This window comes from Glycine soja, chromosome 6 (assembly GCF_004193775.1).
Source record: "Glycine soja cultivar W05 chromosome 6, ASM419377v2, whole genome shotgun sequence".
Taxonomy (NCBI): domain Eukaryota; kingdom Viridiplantae; phylum Streptophyta; class Magnoliopsida; order Fabales; family Fabaceae; genus Glycine; species Glycine soja.
Window position 1 is genome coordinate 14,528,530 of NC_041007.1, and position 12,878 is coordinate 14,541,407.

A 12,878-nucleotide genomic window follows, 5' to 3' on the forward strand; every position below is an offset into this window, starting at 1 on the left:
AGAACAATGAAAAACAAAAAAAGTAGAAGTTAATACAGAAATTATATGACTTAATATGCAAATAAGACCATTACTTGTGAGAAAAAGTAGAGGATTGCATCAACTGATATAAAAGAGATAATAAATAATAGAATAGGTTGGACAGATGCCACTACCATACAACCATGTGTGTTCATTAACTTGTCAACTGTTTATACCTGCTGTCACCCACAAAGTTGGTGGAAACCACATCATCTTCAGTGTAACCAAGAATTGCTTTCAACTTGCCCTCTGATTCCTCCATGAGAAAAAAAGACAACATTAATAAGACAAGCCAAAAGAGAAGGAACATAATACTACAGTATTATTACTTATGGGAGAATCTGTATTCTGCTTTTACTTCCGCATCTCCACTCTCTTTTGCTTGGCCCATCAACAGTTTTTCTGGGTGCCTGATTTTCAAAATAGAAAGAAAGAGAAACCTGACCTAGCTCAATTTAATTTAATTATACAAAAAAAAATTCTGACATTATAATTTCTTCTTAACAGAATCTCCCTGCAAAATTTGTGGTTGAGTTTATATGTGGAAATGCTGTAGAAAATTTGAAGATAGAAGATGATGAGGGAAGAAAGTTTACATGTGGATAAGAAGAGGAACACCAGAAGAAGTGCATCTAAAATCAGAATGAAGAAAGATTTGAGCGGCTAACAAATTGAAGGAAAATAATAAAATTCAAATCGTTATGATGAACGAAAATCTTTTGAAGTTAAAAGTAACAATCCATTGTCATAAGGAAAAGTTTATCCACTTGTTGTAATTCAAAAGAAATCCAAAAAAATAAATTTAAAAAAATATAGCAAAATTTGCATCAAGTGGACCAACTTTTCCTCATGCACGAAGGATTTACTTTTTGCGCACTATATCAATTTGAATTTTGTTATTTTCTTTCAATTTGTTAGTCACACAAATCTTTTTCCATTCTGATTTTAGATGAGCTTCTCCTAGTCTTCTTCTCCTTTTTCCACATGCAAACTTTCTTCCCTCTTCATGTTCTATCTCCAAATTTTCTATAGCATTTCCACATATAATGTTAGAAATTTGCAGAAAGATTCTGTTAAGAAGAAGTTATAATGTTAGAAATTTTTTCTCTGATTAAATTTAATAATTATAAATGATTAAAATATAGTATTTGATACACCAGTATTATGAGAGGAAGGTCTAAAATTACCATAGTATTAGATACAACACTAAAAAAAATAACCTCATTCAAAACATCTTTATAGATGATGCAATATAATATAATATAATATGACACAATTGATTTATATTGCATCTTTAAAGAAAAGTTGACCTGTTTTATAATCTGAGCCCAAAGTCGAACCAGTTTTGCATTGGTGGTCCAATGTTTCCTCATGAGTTAAAGAAAAAATTGCGTCATATCTCACAACCTTCAACATTGTCTTCGAAACAAAAAGTAAAATACAAACGGATGGAATAGCAGTGAAGTAAAATCGTCAATGCAGAATTGCAGATTAGTATTTATAAGGACTCAACTGAGATGATGATTTAAGAGAATCTGTTAATATTTTATTCGGAATACTTGCTATAATTTTGATTGATTTAATATCTCGTAGCTTTTAAAAAAGTAATATTTTAGAGAAGTCTAAATATTATGGGTTCTGAGTGGTTACAATGTTGATTGATTTAAATTTTTTATAAAACAATTTTTTTTTGGTGATTGTTTAAAAAGCAAAATATTTATACTCGTTTAAAATATTAAAATGGATTTTAAATAATATTTAATATTTAGTATGCTAGTATAATATCTGGAATCAATTAGTGTTGATTTATATTAGACAACAACAACAACGCCTTATCCCACTTGGTGGGGGTGGGGTCGACTACATGGATCAACTTCCGCCATAATTTATATTAGACAATCAATTAAAATTGAAGAATGAAAAATTGATTTAAGTTGGACAATCAATTAATGTTGATTTTTTAATTGATTAGGCTAGTAGAAAAGTGTTTGGAAATACATTGAGCCAGAAGACAACATGTGACAAACAAAATACACCACTTGACATTTGCCAAATCTTTCTTAGTGAAAAATGTCATTACTGGAATTTGTCCTAACACAGACACAATGCATAGAGTTCGTTTATCTAGAACTTCACGGAATAATCAGTTTCCAAAAAGTACTTTCACACTATTACAGTATAACTTATCCAACCAATTAAGTTTTGAATATCAGGTACGCCAATCAAACCAATATGAACTAAAAGCCAAAAATGTTAATTTAAATACGGACTAAAATAAGCACAGAAAAATGTTTAAACCACGAATCCAAGATTCAAAGCAAACAGGATCAAATATACGAGAACCACAAATGAAAAAAAGGACGGACAAATATCTACTATAACAATCAATAACAAGTACATTAGCAAGTATTCAAGCCAAGTACATCAGCGAGTACATAAAAATCCAAAAACTCGATCCCCCTCCACAAGAGAAAACATCAAAAGTCCAAAAAAGAGCTAATGCTCCTCCAACAAGTAACACCACTGGTTTCAGAAACCGATTTATTCAGACCTCTCATTTTTTGCTCGAGCAAGACACTAAATCGCAGCTAAACATAAACATACGGTAATAATGTGAAGACAAGCTACTTTGAAGTAACACCTTAAAGAGACTTCTTGGCAACGAATACAAGAAGATCAATGACACGTGAGCTGCAGAACCGGGGACAAAGAAGGTATTAGAACCAGCTGAATTAATAATAATAAAGCATCTAAAATTCGGGTGATTAGATTTTTGGCCAAATTAACAACTTATTGACGCACTAACCCACTATCACATACAAGAAAATGTTAAAGGTGCATTTACCTGTATCCCCACTCGTTGTCGTACCAAGAAACAAGCTTCACAAAGTTCTTATTCAATGCAATTCCAGCCTTTGCATCAAAAATACTTGATCTGGAACAATGATTTTTTTAAACAAAAAATGGTTAACAGGTAAATGAATAATAATGTCAGGTTGTCAACATAAAAAGGCAACAATTGTGTTAAAATAAATTTTCAGCTTTTACCATAATTTATACCTGCTATCGCCGATAAAGTCAGTGGAGACCACATCATCTTCAGTGTAACCAAGAATTCCCTTCAACTTGCCCTCTGATTCCTCCCTGAGAAATACATCATATAAGACAAATTGAGAAGGACCAATACAAAAATGGAGTAGGCATTTTTGAATAAAAGTAATGAAATTTTGCATAAGATCCAATAATACACAATATCATTAGAGGAGAATCAAATAATTCAGTCATTACTTGATAGCATTTTTAATTTCATCGTAGGAAGCTTCTTTCTCCAGCCTCACTGTGAGGTCAACAACAGAGACATCCACGGTGGGAACACGGAATGCCATACCAGTCAATTTTCCATTCAAAGCAGGGAGGACTTTCCCAACAGCCTTGCACAAAAAAAGTAGGAATCAGTAAAACCAAAAAAATGTGTTGACTATAAACAATTAAATTTGGTGTTCATGAGCAAGAAACAACACAACAAATCATATAAAATATTCACCTTGGCAGCTCCAGTGCTGCTAGGAATGATGTTAAATGAAGCAGCTCTTCCACCTCTCCAGTCCTTGGCTGATGGTCCATCAACAGTCTTCTGGGTAGCTGATTTGCAAAACAAAAACATAAATCTGACTTAGCAACATCTATCATAATAGGTAACAGGCATGCAACCAAACAAATAGTGAACAATAGGCTCACCGGTGATGGAATGAACAGTGGTCATCAAACCCTCAACAATGCCAAACCTGTCATTGATAACCTGCAAAATTGACAAGAAACAATAAGGACTATAATAATCACAAACAACACAAAAAAATCCATTAAACAGAATCTGCTGAATTGCAAACCTTGGCAAGTGGGGCAAGGCAGTTGGTTGTGCAGCTAGCATTGGAAATAATATCAAGCTCTGGCTTGTACTCGTGCTCGTTGACACCAACAACAAACATGGGGGCATCCTTACTGGGGGCAGAAATAATAACCTTCTTTGCACCACCCTGAATTAATAAAAACACAGACACATCAACTTCAAATCTTCAATAACATTCTACCCTACACTAACTATTATAGGAACATGACATCCAAAAAAATTGATAAACCACTTCAATATTTGAAAAATAAGAGGCAAAATTAGGATACACAATGCATGAAGCATAGAGCATAGCAAATAATAACGCATGAAAATAGTTAATATAAGTAAAGGCTAGTGGTAGAAATACAAACCTTCAAATGTGCGGCGGCCTTGTCCTTATCGGTGAAAACTCCGGTGGACTCAACAATGATGTCAGCTCCAGTTGACCCCCATGGGATCTCTTCAGGGTTTCTGAGTTCACAGAGAAAACAACACTCAACGTTTACATGCAGGACACAACAATCATAAACAGTAAGAAAAATTAAAGTGAAAAATAAAAACCTGTGTCCAAAAATAGTGACTGGCTTGTCACCGAAGAGAAGGGTCTTCTCGTCCTTAACGGTGACATCGTGATGCTTCCAGTGTCCATGAACACTGTCGTATTTAAACATGTATGTCTACATGCGCAACCAAACACACTTAACAATCAGATCTAAGATTTTACAATAAATAAATAAATAAATTAAAACACCGTAACTAACGATCTGAACCATAACCGAACAAAAGGCATATATTCTATTATAGAGATCAAAGTAGAAGGTTTAGGTTACCATGTAATCGGTGGTGATGAAAGGGTCGTTAACGGCAACGAGTTCAACATCGTCTCTCTGCAGAGCCACTCTGGCTACCAAACGGCCAATTCTTCCAAATCCTGTTAAATTTCAATTTAAATATTAAGAAAAAAAACAGAGAAATGGAAAAGGTAGAAAAATAGTAGAACTGATCTGAAGCACCAGAAGAGAGATCGAAGAATGGAGAAGACTTACCGTTGATTCCGATCTTGACCTTGCCTGATCCATGCAATTCATTTGAAAACAAAACAAAAGAAAAATCAGAAAAGAAAGAAGAAAAAAATCAGATCGGAAGAAACAGAGAAGAGTTGAAAATGGAAAGAAATAAGAAGAAGAGAAAAAACGTGAGAGTGCGTGGCGGTTAATTGCATACCCATGATAATTGCGGAACAGAAGTGCGGTTGGAGTAGGAAGTAGCAGAAGTTGTTGAGAAATGGAACGGTGTGAGTGAGTGAGTGAGATAGGGTTTTAATAAGGTATTGAGAAGAGTAAAAGACCGCAATGACAGGTAAATGGGCCAAGTGAAGTGCGTGACTCCTACGGACCGCCTTGTGACTCGTGATGCTTTGCCAAGGACTACTACGCTGTACCGTTTTTTTTTTTTTTTTTTTTGTGGTTTCTGTTTCACGCCAACAGATATGCGAATATTCCATTCGCTTTTCTCTCTTTTTATTGTTTTGATTCTTTTTTCAATTTTACTTGGGTTTTTTTTTTCTAAATGAAATAAGGATATTCTTAGATGTTTGGTTTAGTGAGCAGGATATAATACTAATACTATACTGTACGAGAATATGATGAGCTTTAATTATATTTGATATTTGATGAACATCAAATAACAAACAATGAAACACATTCATGGAGTATTTAGGTCTATTTATTCAGAGAATTTGGGTCTATTTTAATTATTCTTGGGTGAGGCTACCGCTTGCATATGACCTTTTCAATATATTTATATTTTTTTAAAAAAAATTATTAAACATAACTAAGTGTTGCACAAATATAACAAAATCATACTATCATACTATCTTTGATCATCATCACAAATGAAAACCATAAGATTAAATAATCAAGACAAATAAAAATGATTAAAGTAGTTACTTTTAATTAATACTAATATAAATTCAAATTTTATTTTAAAAATATCCATAAAATCAATGGATATAAGAAGTGGTTACATATAATATCACTACTCATAATCCATGAAAAATACTTGTTAACCGATGAGAATAAGTTATATTATTAATAGTTCATTAACTGTATATACTTTCATGAATAATGAGTGATCATTAAAAGACTTCACAACAAATTAAAGATATAAAAAAATAGTTATTAATACATTTAAAAATAATTATATGATTCTTATGATTAGGGGAAAAAAACACTGTTTGTTTATCATATGAAGGACCAGAAGATAGTAAGTTACCAAGCCAAGGCATGATTTCCTCTGTTTTTTATTTTAAAATTTTGTTTAATTTTTGTCTAATAAAACATGAACACATACTTTCCTGCAATAGATTGTACTAATCCTATCCTATTCATACTAATTAGCAGTTATTTGGGAAAAAAAACATAAATTTAGTTTTTCATATCTTAAAAAATCACTATTATTATTATTATTATTAATATTATCATAAAATTATAAAAGCTAACTTCTTATTCCTTATATTTTTAACATTAACTCATTCATGTACTAAAATTAAAATGTCATTATCATAATTTACCGAAAAAACAACAACTTGTCAAAAATTGAGTGAAATACTTATATTTTGTAAGTGTGTAACGCTATCCTATAGTTTCTAGATTCTATTTTCTAATGAGAAATCACAAAGGAGCGAGGAGGATCGGATTCAGTGGGCACATCATCACGTTTTTGAAGTGGAAGCCAATGTTCGCATACACGTGGCTTTCAATTTTCAAACCACTCACTAGCCTTTTACTTTCTTTCTGGGGTTCGAAACTTGTGGCAATGGTTGGAGGGTGGCATGATATTTAATTTAATAAATCAATGAAATAGCCAAAAACGGTGATAATAGGACATGCCTGCCTGAATGTTTTGACCAGATACTTTTGTCCTATCATCATTTGCGCATCCGGAACTCAATTCAAAGTTTGTTACTTAAACATCTTCATAAATGTAGAAGTTGCTATTTAAATTATATGTTTGGTATAAAGTTGAATCGAATTAATTTTATATTAAAATTAAAATATATGTACAATATAAAGTATTGGCCTTTTATGTATAAAAATCAAATATCAGGAGTGTAAAATTTTGATTTTTTTAGATAATAAAAATTATTTTTTAATATAAAGGTTAAATTATAATTTTAATCACTCTAGTTTCTCAAATTTATAATTTTTATTCCTTGAATTTTAATTATAACATTTGGTCCGCTAATCTTATAAATTGATGATTTTAATCCTCGTGATACATTTTTATCAAATGATTATGATTACTTGAGTTATTAAGTTAATTATAAATTAATTAAAATTATTAATTATTAAAAAATTATTGATATTAATTTTTTAGAACAATGTGTTTCTCTTCTTTTGTAAACACCTCTTGTGTCTCCATTATCGCAGGTGACTCCACCAGTAATATCACATTAAAGTTAATAGTTTTTTATTAAATCTTTTTACTGATTAATAATTTTTATTTAATTTATAATTAATTTAATAACTTTAATAATCAAAATTATTAGTCAATAACCTATTAGGGTTTAAAATCACAATTTTATAAAACTATGAAACCAAATGTTATAATTAAAAATCAAGGAAATCAAAATCATGAATTTGAAAAATTAGGGAAATCAAAATTACAATTCAATCTAATATAAAAATAAACATATCTTATATTTTGTGAACTTATGATTATACAAGAGTTTTATACTTTTGTGTGTTGGCTTGTCAAGTATATTTGTAGGGTTAAAATGCACTTTTAATTTAGTTTAGTAGTTTATCTTTAAAAAAAATATAATTTAGTGCTTTATATTATTAAATTGAATCAAAATAGTATTTTTTCAAAATAATGATTATTTTTTTAAACACGATTTTAAACCCTTTTTAGACCAATTTAATATGTAAAACTTGTCTTATTAAATTAGTTTACATGAAAATGAAATCCAACTTATGCTTAAATAAAACATAATCATTATAGGACCGACAATTAATTTAACCAACTCCAACATATTTGAAGACTTGATTCGACAATTAATTAATTAAACTTGAGTCAAAAGTTAGACTCTTTTAAAAAAAAGAGTTAATCTTAAACTATTTATAACTCGAAGGGATTAATTCATAAATCAACCAAATTGTATACTTAATATACTTTTATTTATTTTATTCAAAACAATTTTCATAAAAATTATTTAAAAATAAATAAAATTTTAATTATACGTATATTATATTATTAAATTGATATATTAATTTCATATTAATTTTTATTTTGCATAAACTATAAAAAATAATTTTAAATTGAATCAGAGCAAACAAACTAAATCAAGTTATCTTGAATTGAACAAGTTAGAGCTAAAAAAAAAAAAGAGGTTGATGTTGAACTCCATTTACCAAACAAGCCAATTTTTAACCAGCCGAGTTTAACTTAATAACTTGAGTGATTTGTCATAATCATGATACAAATTACTTGAAAAATTAATCTTAAGAGCAATCGAAAAAGAATATGAAATTAGATTTTCTTTTCCAAATTTTCAATTCCTTGATGGATTCACTTTCACCCAATTTTTGAACTCTAATTTTTATATATGTAAATTTAAATAGATTTCAAATAAATCAAAAAATGATTGAAAATTGTTTTCCAATAGTAGAAATGATTATTGCTTTATCAATTAACAAGATTATTTTGTCTCACTTTAAAAATATAAAAGGACTAAAATGATTTTTTTTTTTAAATAAGAGATCAAACTTAATATAATAAAAAAAAACAAAAAAAACTAACTACATTTTTATATTTTTGTAGCAATATAAATGGATAATGGGAAGAAAATATTAAATAAATAAACAGTAAATATAAAATATTTGTATTGTTGTGTGAGAAAAAAAAAGAATGATCGATTTTTTTGTTAAGTGATAAAAAAATAACAAGGTAACTCCCACAAGAAATTCTTGTGCTGCTATACTCTCTAGAGAGCTACAATTAAATTTGTAGAAAATAAATGTGAAAAACGGAAATAAAAATAAAGTGAACGCATTTGCTTAGATAAATAGAAATAACAAAGTAGAAAAATTTGATGAATAATAGAATGAAAATAAATGAATAAATTATGTGTGGCCTGGGGCAGAGAAATGCTAATGTAGCATAAGATGTAAAGCTTTCGGAGTCTGAACGATAGATGGGCAAATATTTACCCAATTGATTCGAAAAGCTGCCTCATACATCATTTTATAAATGAATGTTCGGCGTACCTTGAATTTTAAGGAATAATAATAGTAATATATAATAATAATTTTATAATAACTTTCAAATATTTTAAATAAATTTTAATATAAACTAACCCAATCTAAACTATACCAGCAATAACCAAAAAACGTTAACTTGTAATAAAAAATTTTAAAACATGTGGCGAGATATATATAAAACACGAATCTTTAATTCAAAGCAGAAAAGGAAGGGGGGTTCAAACACTCGAGAACCATGGATGAAAAATGGAGGGAAAATGTCTGCTATCAGAATCAATAAAGCCCGAGTACATCTGCAAGTATATAAGAATCCAAAAAACTCCATCCCCTACACAGAAGAGGCAACAAAAAAGAGCTTAATGCTCGTAACAGGGTAACAACACTGGTTCCGGAAACCGATTTATTCATACTTCTCAATTTTTGCACGAGCAAGACACTAAATCGCAGCTTGACCAGCACATAATGTTAGAACCACCTTAATTAAAAAGACTTCTTGGCAACGATTACAAGCAGGTCAATGACACGTGAACTGCAGAACCAGGCACACACAGAAGGTATTAGTGTTAGATCTAGCTGAATTAACAACAATAAAGCATCTGAAATTCGCGTGATTAGATTTTTGGCCTAATTTAATAACCCTAATATAGATCAAGTGACACACTAACCCACTATCACATGCAAGGTTAAAGGTGGATTACCTGTATCCCCACTCGTTGTCATACCAAGAGACAAGCTTCACAAAATTCTTATTCAATGCAATTCCAGCCTTTGCATCAAAAATACTTGATCTAGAACAATAATTTAAAAAAAAGGTTAACAGACCAATCACTAACAAGAAAATGAATAATGTCAAGTTGTCAACTTAAAAAAGGCAATTGTGTTCAATAACTTTACAGCTGTTAACATAATTTATACCTGTTATCACCAACAAAGTCGGTGGAGACCACATCATCTTCAGTGTAACCAAGAATTCCCTTCAACTTGCCCTCTGATTCCTCCCTGAGAAAGACAACATTATATAAGACAATACAATTGAGAAGGACCAATCCCAAAATGGAGGCCTTTATTAATAACAAGTAATGGAAATTTGCTTTAAGACCCAATAATACACAACATATATCATTAGAGGAGAATCAAAGAATTCTGTCATTACTTGATAGCATTTTTAATTTCATCATATGAGGCTTCCTTCTCCAGCCTCACCGTGAGGTCAACAACAGAGACATCCACGGTGGGAACACGGAATGCCATACCAGTCAATTTTCCATTCAAAGCAGGAAGGACTTTCCCAACAGCCTTGCACAGAAAAATAGGAATCAGTAAAACCAAAAAAGTGTTGACTAAACAATGAAAATTTGGTGTTCACGAGCAAGAAACAACACAACATATCATATAAAATATTCACCTTGGCAGCTCCAGTGCTGCTAGGAATGATGTTAAATGAAGCAGCTCTTCCACCTCTCCAGTCCTTGGCTGATGGCCCATCAACAGTCTTCTGGGTAGCTGGTTTACAAAACAAAAACATAAACCGGATATGCAAGACATATCATAATAGGTAACACAGTAAAAGGCATGCAACCAATCAAATTGCGAGCAATAGGCTCACCAGTGATGGAATGAACAGTGGTCATCAAACCCTCAACAATGCCAAACCTGTCATTGATAACCTGCAAAATTTAGACAAGAAACAATTAGGACTACATATAACAGTCAAATAGTCAAAATCAACGTGTTAGTTCCATTGTCCAGAATATGGAACCTTGGCGAGTGGAGCAAGGCAGTTGGTTGTGCAGCTAGCGTTGGAAATAATATCAAGCTCTGGCTTGTACTCGTGCTCATTAACACCAACAACAAACATGGGGGCATCCTTACTGGGGGCAGAAATAATAACCTTCTTGGCACCACCCTGGGTTAATAAAAAGACAGACAAATTAACTTTTTTCCCTACACTTACTATTACAGGTGCATGCACATAGCATAAAAACGATGAATCTCGAAACATATTTGAAAAAATAAGCAGCAGAATTAGGGTACACAATGCTTGAAACATAGAGCACATCAAAGAATAACGCATGGAAATAGTTAATAGCTGTAACAGGCAGTGCTTGAAGTAGAAACCTTCAAATGTGCGGCAGCCTTGTCCTTATCGGTGAAAACTCCGGTGGACTCAACAATGATGTCAGCTCCAGTTGACCCCCATGGGATCTCTTCAGGGTTCCTGAGTTCACAGAGAAAACAACACTCAACGTTTAGACGCAAGACACAACAATCATAAACAGTATGAAAAATTAAAGTGAAAAATAAAAACCTGTGTCCAAAAACAGTGACTGCCTTGTCACCGAAGAGAAGGGTCTTCTCGTCCTTAACGGTGACATCGTGATGCTTCCAGTGTCCGTGAACACTGTCGTATTTAAACATGTATGTCTACATGTGCAACCAAACACACTTAACAATCAGATCTAAGATTTAAAATAAAAAAAAATAACACTAATAATAATACTTAAAAAAAAAAGTAACAAACAGAGATAGTAGCTATTCTTATTCTATTTCTGATTAGTTACAGAGAACAAAAGGATGAAAATCGGAGTAGGTGGTTAGCGTACCATGTAATCGGTGGTAATGAAAGGGTCGTTAACGGCAACGAGTTCAACATCGTCTCTTTGCAGAGCGACTCTGGCAACCAAACGGCCAATTCTTCCAAATCCTGTTACATTTAAATTTAAATTAAGAAAAAGAGAGGAAATGGAAAAAGTAGAGAAATAGTTGAACTGATATGAAGGAAGAGAAGGGAGATCGAAGGATGGAGAAGACTTACCGTTGATTCCGATCTTGACCTTGCCTGATCCATGCCATTCATTTAGAAACAGAAAGAAGAAAAATGTCAGATCGGGAGAAACGAAACGTGGTAGAGTTGAAAATGGAAAGAAAAGCGTGAGAGTGTGGTGGTTATTTGCTTACCCATGAGTGCAGAGAAAAGCGTTGTAGGAGTTGGAAGAGCAGAAGTTGAGACTAGAACGGATGGTGTGTGGGTGAGTGCGAGCGAGATAGGGTTTTAATAAAGGGTTGAAAGAAGGGTAAAAAAGAGCAAAATGGCACGTAAAGGTAAGTGAAGTAGGTGGGTCGGGTGGGTGACACCTACATGACCGGCGTATGACCTGTGATACTGTGCCAAGGATTACGCTATACCCTTTTTTGCGATTTCTGCCTCACGTCAATGTGATTCTATTATTTTTATTAAATGAGCTTAAGTGTGCGTTTTGATTAGCCTCATAAAATTATTTTCACAGAATTAATCATGAAATAACGTGATTTTTATTCGGATAAAAGGTTATAAATAAGTGATTTTTTAAAAATATATTATTTGAATGCTTTTAATCAAAATTAATTTTGAAGGTATAATGATCAAAATTGGGTTTTAATATTTATGTACACTTTTTATTATAATTAGTTTTATATATAAAAATTAAAATTAAATAGAGATAATTCAAATTAAGAAAATATGTGTATAATATGTTAACTTTTGAAATAGAATAATATTTCTTGTAAAACAATGAAATTGGATAAAATAGATAAGAAAATAAGATTTATCACACCAGTAAAGATATAAGTGTGAGGATAAATTAAATAAATTATATTTAAAATTAAATAAATCTAGCAATACTTTTAATTATATTTTTATTTTGACATATTTAATTATATTTTAA

The 12,878-nt window shown here is 31.3% G+C and overlaps 2 protein-coding genes across 3 annotated transcripts; both read right to left on the reverse strand.

The window, feature by feature from the left end:
• Positions 1–2,370: 2,370 nt before the first annotated feature.
• Positions 2,371–5,284, reverse strand: LOC114416266 (glyceraldehyde-3-phosphate dehydrogenase, cytosolic). 2 transcript variants are annotated; one of them, XM_028381141.1, is made up of 12 exons: positions 5,135–5,280; positions 4,957–4,980; positions 4,741–4,841; positions 4,472–4,587; positions 4,282–4,381; positions 3,909–4,055; positions 3,760–3,820; positions 3,566–3,663; positions 3,310–3,452; positions 3,082–3,165; positions 2,867–2,956; positions 2,371–2,712 (listed from the first exon to the last, which is right to left on the reverse strand). In XM_028381141.1, exons 1-12 carry the CDS (start codon positions 5,136–5,138, stop codon positions 2,664–2,666), a joined length of 1,017 nt encoding a protein of 338 aa, XP_028236942.1. In that variant the 5' UTR covers positions 5,139–5,280; the 3' UTR covers positions 2,371–2,663. The 2 variants fall into 2 exon arrangements, with proteins under 2 accessions (XP_028236942.1, XP_028236941.1); XM_028381140.1 differs by having other exon boundaries at positions 4,282–4,587; positions 5,135–5,284.
• A 4,061-nt stretch (positions 5,285–9,345) lies between these two features.
• On the reverse strand, positions 9,346–12,270 carry LOC114416267 (glyceraldehyde-3-phosphate dehydrogenase, cytosolic-like). The gene is made up of 12 exons (XM_028381142.1): positions 12,133–12,270; positions 11,990–12,013; positions 11,778–11,878; positions 11,483–11,598; positions 11,293–11,392; positions 10,934–11,080; positions 10,781–10,841; positions 10,580–10,677; positions 10,328–10,470; positions 10,090–10,173; positions 9,873–9,962; positions 9,346–9,703 (listed from the first exon to the last, which is right to left on the reverse strand). Exons 1-12 carry the CDS (start codon positions 12,134–12,136, stop codon positions 9,655–9,657), a joined length of 1,017 nt encoding a protein of 338 aa, XP_028236943.1. The 5' UTR covers positions 12,137–12,270; the 3' UTR covers positions 9,346–9,654.
• Positions 12,271–12,878: the final 608 nt, after the last annotated feature.